Source organism: Netta rufina (assembly GCF_964035555.1).
Source record: "Netta rufina genome assembly, chromosome: 1".
Taxonomy (NCBI): domain Eukaryota; kingdom Metazoa; phylum Chordata; class Aves; order Anseriformes; family Anatidae; genus Netta; species Netta rufina.
Window position 1 is genome coordinate 122,286,087 of NC_140123.1, and position 15,903 is coordinate 122,301,989.

The following is a 15,903-nucleotide window of genomic DNA, read 5'->3' on the forward strand; positions in this document are numbered from 1 at the left end:
AACAAGGAATAGCACTGTTTAACAAGTGGTTCAGTGAAGGGTTAGAGAAATAGGGAAGTGCTTGTGGTACAGAATAATAATACTGTGTCCAAGCCTACTGAATCTGCAGTGCAACCTGAAAGGCAATTCTAGACTTGTCCTGAGACAAAGCAGTAACTGGGACATTTCTGTGTATGCCTGCATGCAAGACAGACCATTTAAGAGTAGTCATAGTAAGATAATAAGAATAGTAACAATTGAGTTTAGAAAATAGGAATTGAGCTGATTTTCCTAAGCAGCTGGGTATCACCGTTGTAACTCAGACCAGAAAAACAGGCATGCTTTTATGCTTCTCTCTCCTCTTCTTTCATCTGTAGAAGAACTAGGTGATCTGAGCTTCACGGGGCAAGAAGGCTCTGAGCAGCTTGCTCCGAGTGTCCCTCTACTTCCAGATGCAGGCAAACGAGTGAATTGTGAATTCACACTTTAGAGAGCAGCGAAGACCATCTTGCCATGAAACCATTCACAGATGAAGATGTAGAAATCTACATCCAGAGCAAGGTAAGGCTTTATCTGTCCAGATTTTCTGTCTCCCACACTAGGTGTTGATTCTGAAGGGTGCCAAATTTGACAGTTAGTTGCTTGCCTTCTGTCTTCATTTTTTTTTTTGAGACAAGACTGGGTGAAGTTTCGTGAGAACTGTATTTCTAATGAGATGTCTAGGTTTCTATGCGGAGTGTTATCAGGGATCTCAGCTGGTACCCTTGTTTTCCAAGGTTCTCCTCTTTACCTTTCGAAGTCTTGAATTCTTGCTCCCAATTTTGTAATTCCGTATGTGAGTCTGGCTGTAATTGCCAGCATTTAATCTAAGGAGAGGTCTTTACCTCTTTTCTTGTCCCTTTGGACTCGGCTTGACAGAAACAAGAGCAAAACCACAATAACAAGGGCTGTGTCTTAGAAAGATGCATGCAGGAATCGGAGAGAGATGGATACAGTTAGAATTCTCCTGACAGTCTGTCACCTCAGCTAGGGATACTTCCCTGCTCACTATGACTAAATAGCATGTCTCATTAGCACAGGCAGCACACCACATTTTATAAGGTATTCCAGCACTCTGTTGTTTTTTTCTGTTGGTGGTGTTTGTTTTTCCATTATGAAAAGAAGTAAAACACAATAAAAATCATCAACAAAACTGTACATTCCAATAAAAGTAACTCTAAATGAGCCATAATGTTTTATTTTGTTAAATCTGATGTGTTTCATGACAGTGCTTAGCTAATTTCTGTTTGATTGCCTGTTTACTCCTACAAAATGCAAGATACTTAAGTGGAAAAAACATTTACCAATGAAAAACTATAAGGCTATCTTTTCTAAAAAGAATGAAATGCTCTAAAACCATGAAGGAGCTGGTGGGAAAGGTTTGTTTTCTCTATGGAAATGTTTCGGTGACAAGTATGTGTATTTCTGTGAAATGAAAACTTTCATTTTCAACCATTCAGTGTTTTGCACTGGAAAATCATTCCATCAGAATCTGTTCAGTGATCTATAATAGTGAACACTTCTCTAAAGATTTATAAAGCAGTGCTACAGAGGAGCCATGCAGAGGAAGATGCTCATATGACTGCCATAAGTACAGGGAAGAGAGGCAGAGTGTAGTGAGGGTGGTCCTAACTGCATATGTCATCTTTTACTGAAAATCTGTTTTCTAGCAGTCTTCCAGCTCAGACAGCTTACCAGTTTCTGCCTGATCCCAAATCTTCTGTCCAAGTAAGGCTGTTCAACCTTCATGTAGCTGCAGTTCAGCCTGCAAAATGGTGCTGTTTTTCAAAACAGGTCAACCACCTGATGCAATGCATCTCTGTGATTCCAAAGATTTCTTCCTTATCCCACTCATCCAGCAGAGGAAATACTCAAATGCATATCTAGCCGAGGTGACTGGGGTAAATAAAACAACAACAACAACAAATTATTTGCAGTCCCCAGTCAATCCCAGTTCTGTTTCTTTCCTCCACAATAAAACCTTAATAAAACTTTGTTGTTCTGGCAAATTTTCAAGGTGAAGACCTGGTGATGGAAATGCCAATAGGCTGCAAAAGTGGCTGTCCAGTGAAGACATGTCTCTTTTCCCAACATGTTCCTTCTGGTGCTAACGACACCTTAGATAAATGCCTCGGCCCTTTCAGAAGCTGCATTCCCTCACTCATGCTCCATCTTCTGATTTTTATGGCTCCCGTTCTGTAGGAAGTTTATGTATTATCCAGTAGCAGATTAGGGAGGTAATTGGGATTATCAGTGGTTAGCACCATCCGTCCTCTGTCATTTGTTCTTTAATCCTTGCTTCAACGATGAAGAGCTACATGCAGAAGGAGGCATTTAGTGGTACCTCCCTTAAGTTTTTTGAGAGTATGTACTCTCCTAAAGTTTCTGTGCCAACTGCTTAGTCTAGCCAGTAGGTGATGAAGGAGCAATTAAATGAGGCCAGGTTGGGTTGTATTGATTCTCCCAGGATACCAGAGATAGAAAGAAGTGTGTCTAGCAGGTGCCACGCAGAGATAACATGGCATGAACAAAGAGTAGAGGGGGCTGTCCTGGACCTCAGCTTGAGCTGACCAACAGTGATTGTATACTTTAAACAGACCCTGGTTTTTCTGTCTGCAGGCTCATAGATGTGGACAACTTTCTCTACCACTCATACCATTTGCTTGTTGAAGGAACCATTAGATATTTTGTTAGCAATTCAAGACTATTGGTATGCTATAAGAACTAAGGAATTCTGGACAAGCAAGCACATAGCAGAGAAAATAATTATTGCTACAGATGGAGATGTGCTGTAAATGAAATGAAGAAGTAAAAATGAACATGAACTAATTTTTTTCAGTATATTTCTTTCTAACAAGAAAAAAAAGTGGTCCATTTTCATCTCAGACCTCCCGCTGAAATACTTTTTAATGAATAATTACACTGCTACTGCTTGAATTGAAGGACTATCCGTCAAGTCACACAAGCACCTACCGGTCAATGGAACCAGTTTTGGAAAGAGTCCTTGTCATCATCTAAGAATGGACTCTCATCTGTACTTAGATGTGAAGACAGTATGGATATTTTCAATGTGCTGTGTAGGCATGTAAATGCTGCCACATACAGCTGCGATCTGACTAATGCAGAGGGTATCTGTAATTCCTTAAGTCAGCTCTTGAAAGTAAACTTACTCTGGCTCTGAGAGTAGCTAGTATGTGAAGGGGAATAGCTGGGTGTCCTGGATCAAAAATAGATAAAGAACGAGACTGTAGCTAGTTGCTAGCAAATTTATCCATGTAATGAACTCCTTCCCTTCCATCCATTGGTATTCACATGGGAGTATCAACAAATAATCAGCAGTCTGGAATATTGTCCCTTCAGCGTTCACTGGCAAGAGCCCTGTCTCACGGTAAGTTAGTTGTAACTACAGGGAGCAGTAAGTTTTTATTTCCAGAGAAGCATAGGCACGTATACTTCAGGGTGCTCCAATGCAATTGTCTGTTTTCCACGGGAGACAAAGACTGCAGTTATCCGTAATATGAAGTGTCTTTCTTGGAACTGACAGGTGGAACCACGACATTATCTGGTTTCCAAAACAGTGGAGGAGGTGCAGAAAATCATCCAGCAACTGACCACAGAAATCAGCTACAAGGCCACACGATTCCAGGCTATCTCCAACTCTGGCATTCACAATGAGAATATTAAGGTATGAACAAGAGATGTAGTATAGACTCTGCAGCTAGTAGGCAATCAGTAAGTGATTTTCCTTGTTTAATTGTCTGTAGGGACAGGCACCTCACCCCGAACACCACAGACAATATGTTGACACTTCACTGTGGGAATTCGAGTGACTGACTGGATCATACTGACTTACTCGTGGCTATCTTACAACTAGAGGAGCATCAAAAAGGGCTGGGTAAATGAGGCAGATCATTTTTACACAGCTGCTTATTTTACAAAGAGCCTCTATTGCCAGAGCTGTCATCTGCAAGCAGGAACCAAAACTCTTTGAGAGAGAATTTTTTTTCTTTCTAACATTAAGAGGCAAAACTGCTCATGCTTTCATGAGCTATGACTCATATTTTTCTCAGCTGGAAAACCTGTCAACACACTAAAAAAAAAATAAATGAAAAACCTTTCTTCTGCTTGAACAGGAAGTTTATTCAGAAATAAATATAAGTATATATATATTTTATTGGTCATGGACTGGAACTTCCTTTCCACTGAGGAGAAATATGCTTATTAGTGGGAGAAGTGAACCACCTCCCTGTTTTAAACCTTCAGATCCCAAAATAATAATGTCCTGTCCCAGCTGTGACAAGAGAAGACTGGTTATTTCATGTGACTACAAGAATAACTACTGTAAGGTTATAAGAAATAATCAAAGCACAGATGAAAATGATCATTTTCATATTCTGTCTATGTCAACCCTTACACTAAAATGTAGCCACTTGCGGACCAAAGCATATCATGTGAAAGCATGAGGGAACTTTTGCTGCTGTATAGGATTGAAAGGGAAGAATTCTGTGTTGTGAAGCTGCTGGAAGAGCATGGACATGGAGGCAGAATAGTGTTATCCAGTCTGAAATGTGGCTACTGGGGACAAACATTCATATTTAGATTTTTTCTGTAATAGCATGTGTCCCAGGGCACGTGGGCTTGCCAGTAAGAATGACTACAGTGACACAAAACAGTGCCGTGTCCTGATCTATGTGTTTCTTAGTGCCATAGCCTGCAATCCACCTTGCATATTGAAACAAACCTGCTTGGATAATGATGTCTAACAACACTAGGGTCAAGATAAAATGGCTGTGCTGGAAAATAGGAAAAACAAACAAACAAACAAACACAGGGCAATCTATTCTGAGCAGTAACTTGATTTTATTGTAGACTGGTCTGGACAATGTCTGCCTAAAAGAAATCATTTAAATATATTTTCTTAAAAAGTGGCAGATCTGTTACTTAACGGAACCCAGCACTATAGATCTGTGGCAGTCCTACTTGGAGGGCTGGCTAACTTTGTGCTGTAGTTGTGAGGCAACAAAGAATGGGTTAACAAGAAAATATTTTTGGCTTGGGCTGTTCTGCTTCCAAAAAATAGAATCTTTAATATTGTTGCCAAGATAACTCACCCTAGAGGAGACTCGTGTCAAGGGAAAGCCAGTATATTAACTGTTCTGTGTTTAATTTTGCACCATCTTTTTTTCTGTCAAGTAAATTTATGGTGACTTTTCAGAACTTCTAGCTTCTGGTTAAAAGGAATTAGTTTAACTTGGTTTAGGGTCTATATTTGTTGAGAAACAACAAGACTCCTTTTAAATATCCTGGGCTGGGTAGGGACTTGTAAGAAAGGTTATAGATGTTCAGTGTTTTTCTGCACCCCAGGGGCAAAACGTCAAAATCTTTAAGAAGAGAACTTGAAATAAAGCTCAGACAAACAAAATTAAATATTTCATTTTAGAAGCTTTCAAGTGTTTTAGCTCTGGCCCACCATTTTTTTTTTGCAGCTGTTTTCTATACAGGGCTGATGCAGAAGCTGTAGAGGCTTCAGTAAGGCGTAAGGAGCAGGTTGGTGTCCAGAGTAATTCCTAGTACAGCACTGCCCAGCTGCACAGCCAAGTGTTCAATCCTGTAATCCTGGTGTGTGGGGGGGATTTCCCTTTAACAAAACAGGCTTGAAGGATGCTTGCGGCTTTGCTCTGTGAATGAACAACGTGGCACATGCTTTCTCTCTGTTCTGTGTACTTCTTCTCTTCCTCTCTGCTTCTCTCAGGATCAGCCGGCTTTACTGGCCAAGTGGTCAGCTATGCTTCGCGGGAAGCGCCCATTCCACCCATCCATCCAGGTACAAAGCCCTCCTGACACCTGGTGCCTGCTTCTTCCTCACCCACGTTCTTCTTCAGACATCCTCACCCTCCTAACCCATCCTCCTGTGATTATCTCGGCTTCTTTGCAAGAGGTTTTCTTTTTTGCTCAAAGCATACATTATTTTTTTTCAAACCTAATGCTCCGACCTCTGGGATATCCTGGCCAGGAGTGCAAAATTTAGGCTGCATTTAATTTGCTCGACATGCTGCAGGCAGGTTTTTAATACAACAGGATTGGCTGTAGGTTACATGTCCCAGAACTGTCCCAGAGGCTCTTGTTCCATCACCCATGACTTGTTTGAAGCCTTTGGTCTGCATATGCCATTCAAGACCATTATGTGGCAGAGCACGGGTGTGGACTGGTATTTGTTTAGGCCAGGAGGACACCTGCTGCACAACCACCCAACCTTGCAGCACCATCTCCTGCCTTGTGATTTCTGCTATTTCCTGGCAAGCCGCAGGTGGAGGAGCCTCGTGACTGGTATTTGCAGGCAATTACATAACAGCTACAGCTCTTCCCTTTAAAACCTATTGGGTGGCCATTGAATACCAGTTTTCTACAATGGTGCTGGTTTATTTTTTGTTGTTCCTCAGTAAGGATGGTGATATAGTTGGCCTTTGCTGCAGGTGGCTGAATTTAGTCCAAGCGCAGTTCTCAAAGTGATGTTTCAGCCTGGTGGAGCAGAGCTTCCTCTTGTGTGGTACCCAAATCAGCATCGTGCCCTAAGGCCTTTCTCCTTGTGCTTTCAGCCAAGCTGGTATTTCCCAACCTGTGGCATGCCTATAATGCTAGTGCCCTTCTGATTTTATGTGGGGTGATTGCCACCTGTGTGAGAGAAAAGAAGTCAGATTTGGTACAGGAAAGAGCACAGCCTGAGGCTGAGCTAAAATAGGGGTCCTGGGCCCATCAGCAGAAGGTGTGGGTAGGAGGCCAAGAAAGCCTGTCCAGAGCTTGTTAGAGCTCTGCAGTAACATTTTAAATAGGCTCAGTTACCAGGAATACTACCAGACTCTTACTGCTGGAGAATGACAAGGGTGCTGAATTCACCTCGAGGTAACCACTTTCCAGCAACAGCTGTCACCTCACATCCTGCTCACACATTTCACCTTATTAATGCCAATGTAAGGTGGGCTTAGTAGTGAGTGAAGTTGAATTGCTTCTGAGTCAACACCATAAAAGTCTGAATGAGCTTGGACACCCACTCTCCTGGCAACTGGAGCCAAGCTCGCCATATGCTTCCAAACTAGTGTTGGACGATGTCTGGCTGTGTCCTGAACCAGCCTGAGGTTTCGTGGTGTTTGTCTGTCGCCTTGTTCGCTCTCCACAAATACTGGTTGAGCACTGGTTTGATTGGAAAATGATCTTCGAAGCAAGGCCAATCAATCATCTTGCAAACAAGCCTGCTTGTGGATGTGTTATCCAGTCATTACTGTTTCCATGCTTGCACTGTTTCTGGCTTCTGCTCAGCAGGAGATGCAGTTTCATATAGTTCTGGCCAAAATCTGGGTTTATTTCTGAGAGTGCCTCTGCCTGTGTAGGTGCAGGCATGCCACTTGCCTGCTATCTCTCTCCCTCTCTCAAGGCAGCACAGCTCTTCCCATCAGGCAGAGTAAAAGACTTGTAAAAATGAAAGGGCCACGGTCTTATTTTACTAATGTCTTTAGGTGGAGTTTGAAAGAGATCAAAAATATATGCCTTATGCCGTAGTTGTTACTATTGTTGAACTCTGGGCTTATTTCTGGTAATGATTCTGAGGGAATAACTTGCACTATTTTGTTTCCCAAGGCTGGATCTCAGAACAAGCTTTCTGCTGCTCTCCTGCTCCTTGGAAGCTGCTAGTTTTTACTTTTCATACAATTGCAGACTAGAAATGACAAGGAATGGGGGTAACTATGGTAGGTGTGGTGGCAAATCAGCCAGAGTGTGCTCTTGTCTTCTGTGGGCTGTGGCTGTCACATCAGACTCCTTTCATAGGACAATTTCCTCTTATTCTGTGTACCTGCAAGGTAAACCTCAGACAGGCATGGAACAGGTCCTGGCTATTTCCACTTGTCCCTATCACATCGTGGTTTTCCTTCCCTACAAAGCCCCCAGTTTTACCTGCTATTTCGTAAACCCTCTTTTGTTCATTTCAGGCCCGTGAATCTGCCCTTGCCTCCTCTCTTAATCTCTCTGAACTCTCCTAGGTCTTAGCACCCAGCCAATTCCTCATCACAGTCCCTCTGCGCGGCCTGACGGGGTACAGGGAGTGCCAAGTGCGGCACTGGCGTTATTACACCGTGCACGGAGCCAAGCTCCTCTCCTCCGTGCGAGACCCCGAGGAGCTGCATCAATGGCTAGAGGTGGAGCAGTTCTCAAAAAGCCTTCAGCAGTGGCATGAGACGGACGTGAACATCGAAGGCGATCTGGTTCCAGCCAAAGTCCTTGTTGTCTTCCGGGAGCTGGTGGAGAAGTCGATTATCTCCTGTAACCTCTCCAGTGAGTTTAGTGGGGACATCTATAAGGGGAACTGTCTGTCTTCCGCAGCTAGTGGAGGGGAAATACCACACACACCCAAGTGTTTGGGACATTCACATGATCAGAAGTTAAAAAAAAAAAAAAACACACAAAAAAAAACTTCAAGAAACAGGGAGCCTCTAGCCTATTGAAATGATGTAAATGTAAACCTGCGCTGAAGACAGAATTAAGTAGTCCTTAGACTCTTCATACCACAAATGGTGCTCCTTTCTTAGGAATCTGAGTAAGTTAGTTCTAGAGCAGCATCACCTTCACCGTTCAGCCAAGATACAACCCAGATTTTCAGAGCATTTAGGAATTTGTCTAGGAAAAGGTCTTTTTATTCTGCTGCAGCATCTGCAATATATCTCAACTAGCAAGAAAAATACTGTAGGAAAATTGGACACAGGGAAAGTGCATAAGTTAGAGGAGGGAAAAGTGCTTGAAGATATGTGTAGGGCAGATAATGCTCTAGGGAAAGGTTAGATACCTGTACATTTCCAGCATGGGGTTGTAGGGACTCATTAGGACTTCAACTTCAAGCAACGTCTGTTGGACAAGTACTGTCATTTCCTCAGTGCCCAGGCTAATCCAGAAGCGTTCAGCAGCTATCATGGAAGTTTGCTTTCAGTAGTGGTGCTGATCCTTCTGTGAGCAATTCCAAAGTGCCTGTGTATTTCCTGTGGCTATTTATATATGACATAATGCAATCAGTGGTGCATGCAACATGCTTTCATAGCTGTGACATCTGCAGCAAAATGCTGCCTGAACAGTGATCCTCGTATTTAATTCTTAGCATCCTAGAGGCATGTTACAGACTTCGGCTAATGAACACATGGCTTTGTCCAAGCCAAATAGTCCGTGTTCATCTTTTCACGTTAAGACACTGTGACATAGTCAAGTTCAGACTATGGTGCCTTTTCTCACAGCATGTTTCCAGGATGACTTTATTCATCAGCAGCCTGATATGGGTCTTCTGTATTCCAAAGAAATAAGACACATTTCACCTCCTCTGATTGTACTCTGAATTTTACTTGCAGGAGAAAACATGTTAAAGTCAAGCTCAGCTAAATTCTTGCATTCTTCTAGGAAATGTTTCTTATGATAGAAGGGAAAAGGATGATGTGGATAAAATTTTACCATTGAGGCTCACAGAAAAGGTCAGGTGAAAAGGGCTTTTATCTGAAGCTTTACTTATGTGGAAGTCACTGTGTTGAGGTGAAAACCTGGCATCGTGTCTAGAAGCAGTTCATCAAGTTGTTGAGCCAGGAGAAGCACTTCAAAGGGACCTGGAGAGTGAAGTCTGGGGTGATGATGCTGATTCCTTTTTTGTAAGGAATTCTCCTCTGGGAGGAGATGGAGACAGAGGAGATGAAGTGAGATGGAGTCAGGAGGAGTAATTACTCCCTTCATTCCATGGCTTATCCAAAGTTACATAAGAGTTTCCACATTTCGTTGCTTCCTTGCTTTTTAATTCTTTGAGCACTAGCAGAAACTGAGTATTTCTGGTGCCTCACTTGCCATTGGTGGAAAGATAGATAGCACAGTCATGATACTTTTGGAAACGCTGTGAATTTACTTATGTGCTGACACAGCTATGGCTCTAATGCTTTTCAGCTGCTGGGGATCCCTGCTGAGAGCTTGGTAGCAGTGTAGTTCCTGTTTTGGTGCCAGGCTTGGCTCAGCATGGAAATAACACAGATTTTACTGAGGGTTATGAAGTTCTGGTGGGGATGGATTCCACTGTGCGTTCTGGAGGAGATGCTAAATTGCCATTGGGAGTAGGCAGATATTTCCTCAGTGAAAGCAAAAGTTGCCATCCCAAATGTTCTTCACTGTCCCTCAAGTCTGTTGTGTGGGTTCCTGGTGGAATTGCTCCCTAGCCCACGTCAATCAAAACGAGGTGGATTAACACACTACTACTTAAACCGCGTATGGTATTCTGCTCTGTCTTTTACTTTAGTGGGTTAGAGCATGATCACACAATTGGCTCAGATGACAAAGCTGAAGGAGCAGTGATCCATCCAAAGTGACAGGGAAAGATGGGACAGAAACTTTTTCCATGAACACAGCAGGACCAACAGGAAACACCTCACTAAGCACATTAGTTGCAACTTTCATTCCTTTCTTCTCTCTTCCATGGAAAGTGTCGTTCCCAGTGAGACAGGCAGTTAACCCTTTTTGTATGACAGTGATGCACAAAAGGTAATGTATTCTGGCACTATATATATTTTATATATATATATAAAAAATTGTGCATACCCCACAAAACATTCTGAATGACCAGCGAGGGTAAGTCATTTGGTCTGATCACAGGTCCTCTGAAGGATTAAGGACTTTAAATATGAAATGTTTGTCTGGTCCTCTCTAATCAGAAGCGTACTGCACCATTAGAAATGTTAGTTCGGTTGCACCAAGCACCAGCTGCTATTTTAAAGGTGATCCTAGGACCTAAGAGGACCACAGGGGAAAACAAAAGTGTGGTAATTGAAGGTAAATTAAGAATCTAGTTCATTTTCTTCCTGTTCTCATTCCCCAGGGCAGATTGAGATAAATTTTGTGTGTGTGTCTTCTCCTCATGTTATCAAAGAGAGTTGTTAAGATCAATGGTACTGCAAGGCCCATTTTGGACATGGGCACTAGACAGCCCCTTGCTGGAAAATGATCTTTTTACCTTTATTATCTTCTCTTGTTGTTCCTTCACAGGCAAAGTGACGGTGCTGGAGAGCTTCAGCTCAGTGGTCCGGGTAGCTGTGGAGACGTCAGAATCCCAGGTGGAGGTGGAGCTGGTCCCTACCGTGGAGATCCCGACTTGCTGGCCCGAGAAAGCCCGGTGGCCTCGCTGCCTTAAGCGTTGGCCTTCCCAGGAAAAAGTGCAGTGCATCAAGGTGAGCAGTGTAAAAACGAACTATAAAGTCTGTGCAGAAATTTACCTTGTGGACATCTAATAATGGTTTCCCAAATGAAGGACTGCAGAGTGATGGCAGGCAACAGCATGGTTGAAAGGTGTACTCCCTAGAGAAGCAATATTTCAAATTATTCTGTCAGATTTTATTGGGAATTTTTTCCCCTAATGGTGGTGAATTCTGTGAAAGGAAAACTGAGTTAACTGTCTGTTGCATGAGTCTCTTGCACACACCTCTGGCCAGGTAGCTCAATGCAACTTTCTTGTTCTGCTCTGCCTCATGTAACCCTTCTGCAAATAGGACACTTTCTCACAGTTTTCTTGCCAGCCTAATTCCGTCTATCCCTATAAAGCTCTTGGCTGGATTCTGGCACTCCAGCTCAGCCCCAGCTGCCATGTTCCCACAAGTCCAGTTCTGCTTTCCAGTCCTGGTCCCCTCTCGTGCATGACCTGCTGCTTCATGGTACAGTGCCTGTGGATCTGTGCCTTGGCCTTAGTAGCACTGCTTGTACTGCACCTGGTGGCTCTAAAGCTGGATCTCCTGGGAGTAACTGATGTCACCACATGGGGAGAAAAACAAATTGCATGCTCATTCAGTTGGGAATTATGATGGGAGAATTACCCATGTTTGCCATCTCTGTTAACCCTGTTTAGAACACAGTGCCCCACTTGGAGAGATGTCACACATCCTCTTTGTAACATTGCATTGCTCAGAGAAGTTTGCCTCAGATCTGGTGTCACACTTCTCCTTTTGTCCACAGTCACTTGGTTTTGACCTTTTGGCCCGCTCCAATTATCACTGGCAGCTGTGCTTCTCCCGTGCTGAGCATATGCTCATGGAAGGCCTCGATGAAGATGGTGGTTGTCGCATGAAGTGCTTCAGGGTCATGCGGCAGATGAAGGAAGATGTCTGGTGTGCTGGAAATAAGCCTATCATCACTGCTTATCACCTTCAGGTAGGCATTGCTGTGATATAAGTTACGGTCTCAGAAACAGTCTGGCTTCTATTCAGTAATGTCAAAATGTCACAACTTAAATCTCTGTAGCATCTGCTATGTAATTTCGAAGGTAGTTGTTAAAATTGCCATACCACTTCATTGCTTTTCAGTGGTAAGAAGTTTAATGAGCACATGTTCCGTATTTCAAAAAGAAACTAAATCCTATAGGAGCATCGTGATTGCAGAGATGCAATTAATGCTGGAGTTGAGGCACTTGCTCTGTCTTGCCTTCACATAGTCTTTGCGTTATTGTTTTTGTGTAGTTACCTCCTACCTCTTGACTACCCAGCCATCCATATCTGCCTATCTGTCTGCAGGAAAACTTGTGCATTTGTCTTTCTGGATGTGCACCAAACAAAATTCATCATTTCATAAATGAGGGGCTAAGTGCCAGTTCTGGTATTGTTTTACCTGGGGTGAGAAGGGAAGAAAGGTGTAAAAAGGTGGTAGCGTCCTCCCTAGACATGCTACAGGATTTAAGATGGCTTCGCTTGACAAACAGCACTTGTGAAGACGGGACAGAAAGCCTCAGAGGACCAAGTAAGCACATTCGTTGTGCTTACCCTCCTAGGAATGATGTTCACCTTCTGAAAGACCTACTTGCAGTATGAAAGCCACCTCTGTGCCTTTTTAGACAGTTGGCAGCTCAGGCCCATTCAGTAAATGCTGGGGATAGATCACCTGCTTGTAACCTAACTGGAAAAGCAGCACTATTTTCCTTGCCTCCAGAAACTTCATTGTAACAGCTGCCCATGGATCTTGCTGAAGTGGTGTTAGTGTTGATGAAAGGTAAGTGCTCTGCAAACCTCCGAGGGGTAGCTTTCACTGAGCTACAGCTTGAGTTCCTCACTGTGTCTTTTGTTCCCTGGCAACATTAAAAAGAAGTCTTTGCGGTTATTGTGGCTGTGAATAAAAAACTGCTCACATTTGAAAAGCTGTCTGGGAAGAAATTCCTCAGCACTACAGCGACTGCAAGGCCAACTGGAGGGGGAAAAAGCAGGCAACCTAGAAGATGATGGCTTATTTTGATGAAATTCTACCTCTGAAGAAATAAAGAAATTGAAGTCTGTAGTTCAGCTGTGTCTCACTGTATCTGTGGGTCTGTTTGGGACACTGAATCTGCAGAAGAAAATTGGGATTAAGAGGACACTACAGAATTTAGTGGAATTCTGGCTCCCAAGAAGGGTGACTTTGTGCTTTTAGAACTGGTTTGTCAGGTTGACTGAGATGGTCGGTAAGGCTTTTTTGGTTCAGTAAGTATAAGCACCTCCAGAACATTCTTCTCAGTCACAGGAAAGTCTGTGAAAATGCAGCACAGGCAGCATAAAACTAATCCCACAATAGCAATAATCTCGTGCATTTCGTTATTTTAACTATTGATTTCCTAAATGTAATACCACATGAAATAAACTTGGGGGAATAGAACATAGCACATGCTGTGCTGCGCATCAGAAAATGAAGGGAAGGGAAAGAAAGAGAGAGGAGAAGAGAGAGATGACAACAACAACAACAAAAAACAGGCTGTATTTGACCAGAAAGCATGCCCTCCAGCTGCAATAATTGCTTGGAATCCCGGTCCACTTGGAAGGCAGATCTGCGTGCATCTGCAGCACAAGTATGACTGAATCTAGCAATTATGCTAACCTGATTAGTATTCTCTCCCTCCTTGCACCTACTGTCTTCTACACTTGTATAATAGGGTATTTTAACACCTAAAACACCTGGAATTTCTACAGTGACCCATGCTGGAGGATGGCGAGGTTGTCTTAGCAAGACCAGTTTCCTTGGGCTCCTGCAGCACTTAATGGAGAGGGGCTCCTCAGGGGGAAAGATCCTTACCAGGAACATCACAGAGCTGCTCTGCCTGATCCCATGAGGAAGCTTTCTCTCCCTGTTAACTTTCTGAGGATCCTGAGAAACCTGGCTGGCCTTTGTGAATCCCCCTTCCCTCAGCTCTCAGTGCAGGATCATCAGGATGTCCCATGAGGTTTACAAAGGCAAAGGAAACGGGATAGCCATGGGGAGCTGAGAGGGCTTTGCCTTGGGTTGTTGGTTGTGATCCCTCTGTCAAAGAAACGTTAGCACAGGAAGACTGCAGTGCGAGCCTCTCTGATTTCCAAGGCTGCCAGCCATTTACCAGCACTAAAATTGCCTTAGTAAGCTCTGTGAGCCCTCGACAGAACCTCTAACACCTCTCCTCTCCCATCTGCTTCTTGCAGACAGTGCTATTCTGGACGTGTGAAAAGTACCCACGCACCAAGGATTGGCGCTGCTTCCACGAAGCCTTCCTGAGACTGGTGCAGAAGCTGCACAAGTGCGTAAGCCAGCACTTCCTCAAGCATTACTTCGTCAAGAACACCAATCTGCTCAAATACGCTAACACCAGTGACCTGGACGTGGTGGCCAGCAAGCTCGCAGTCTTCTTAGAGAACCCTGTCTTCTGCCTGGACTGAGGCAGGGGGAGGCCTCCTCGCCCCAACTTTGAGCTGTTCCCCCACCTCTTCTTCCCGCTGGTGGTTGTTCTTTGTGTGTCCTTCCAGTAGATGTTGCAGCTGGCTTTCTAAGACAGTTGGCACATGCAGCGTGAAAGAGACGTGTCAAGCTGGCAGCGGTGGGCGGTGAAAACTGATGGAGGTATCGCTTGATGCCCAGCCGATCTAGTTCACTTTCAGCAGTGACAGCCTTCCTGGAAGCCACAGCCCGTGAAACCCAGCTCCGTGTCAGTCAGAGCAGGCAACAGCCTTGTTCTCTGCCTCCAGTCTTGTGGCACGCAAGCAGAAAGGCGTTGCGAAGACGTCTCGCCCTGCAGCCTCCCCGCTGTGTAACCTAGCACATGGATGGTGGCTGCCTCCCTCGTTCTCACAAGGACACTGTGCTTAATTCCCTGCCAGCCTCACAGGCCAGCTCTGCAGAAGAGCATGAGGAGCATGATTTCTGAGGTGTACTGAAGTTGGAAGCTTCCTCTGAGACAATCTGCGATGCCTCCATCAACAGTTAAATGGGATCCTGCTCCAGCACAAAGATAACCATGCTAGTAGCCTTGAATAGCTCAAGGGAAGCAAGAGGAGGAATGTTGGTTTTTACTGCCTCCTCATTTTTTTCTCCTCCACCTCCATTTTTCCTCTCATACTTCAAATATATTTTCTTCATGTTTGCCAGTTCTGTTAGTGCCATAAAACCAGGGGGCTCTGCCAGAGCAGATTTCACTCATACCCCCAGCTCCATCCAACAGGCTGGAGGAGGAGTAGGCTTTTCCCTAGCTTTTAGCACTCATATCTTTTTGGGTGGTGTACAGAAGAATATTTTTCAAAAGCTCTTAGCTCCAAAACCCTCCATGCTTTTAATATTATATTTGTTTAAAAAGAAAATCAGTTTTAGTATTTCAAAAGAACAGAGTTCTAGAATAAAGAATGTTGGTTTTAATGTGATTAAATCACTGAAACTAAACCAAAGTGGACTTTTTTCTTACACCTGTGCAGGAAAGTAAGTATTTCCTTTGCCAAGGGAGGTGAGGTAGCAGGGGTGGGATTTGCAGCCTATACTCCAGGGAGCTGCTGTGGTGGAAGGACTGCAAGAGGACCATCTGTGGCAGAGCATCTCCCCCTTGTGTCAAGCTGTGGTCTAACCATGCATCTTTAG

General features: G+C 43.8%; 1 protein-coding gene across 1 annotated transcript; it reads left to right on the forward strand.

Annotated features, from left to right (window-relative positions):
• Nucleotides 1–492: 492 nt before the first annotated feature.
• On the forward strand, nucleotides 493–14,717 carry MAB21L3 (mab-21 like 3; the record flags this gene model as incomplete). Its single annotated transcript, XM_084304121.1, has 7 exons — nucleotides 493–540; nucleotides 3,563–3,703; nucleotides 5,771–5,842; nucleotides 8,052–8,343; nucleotides 11,068–11,249; nucleotides 12,028–12,222; nucleotides 14,484–14,717. 7 exons carry the CDS (start codon nucleotides 493–495, stop codon nucleotides 14,715–14,717), a joined length of 1,164 nt encoding a protein of 387 aa, XP_084160247.1.
• Nucleotides 14,718–15,903: the final 1,186 nt, after the last annotated feature.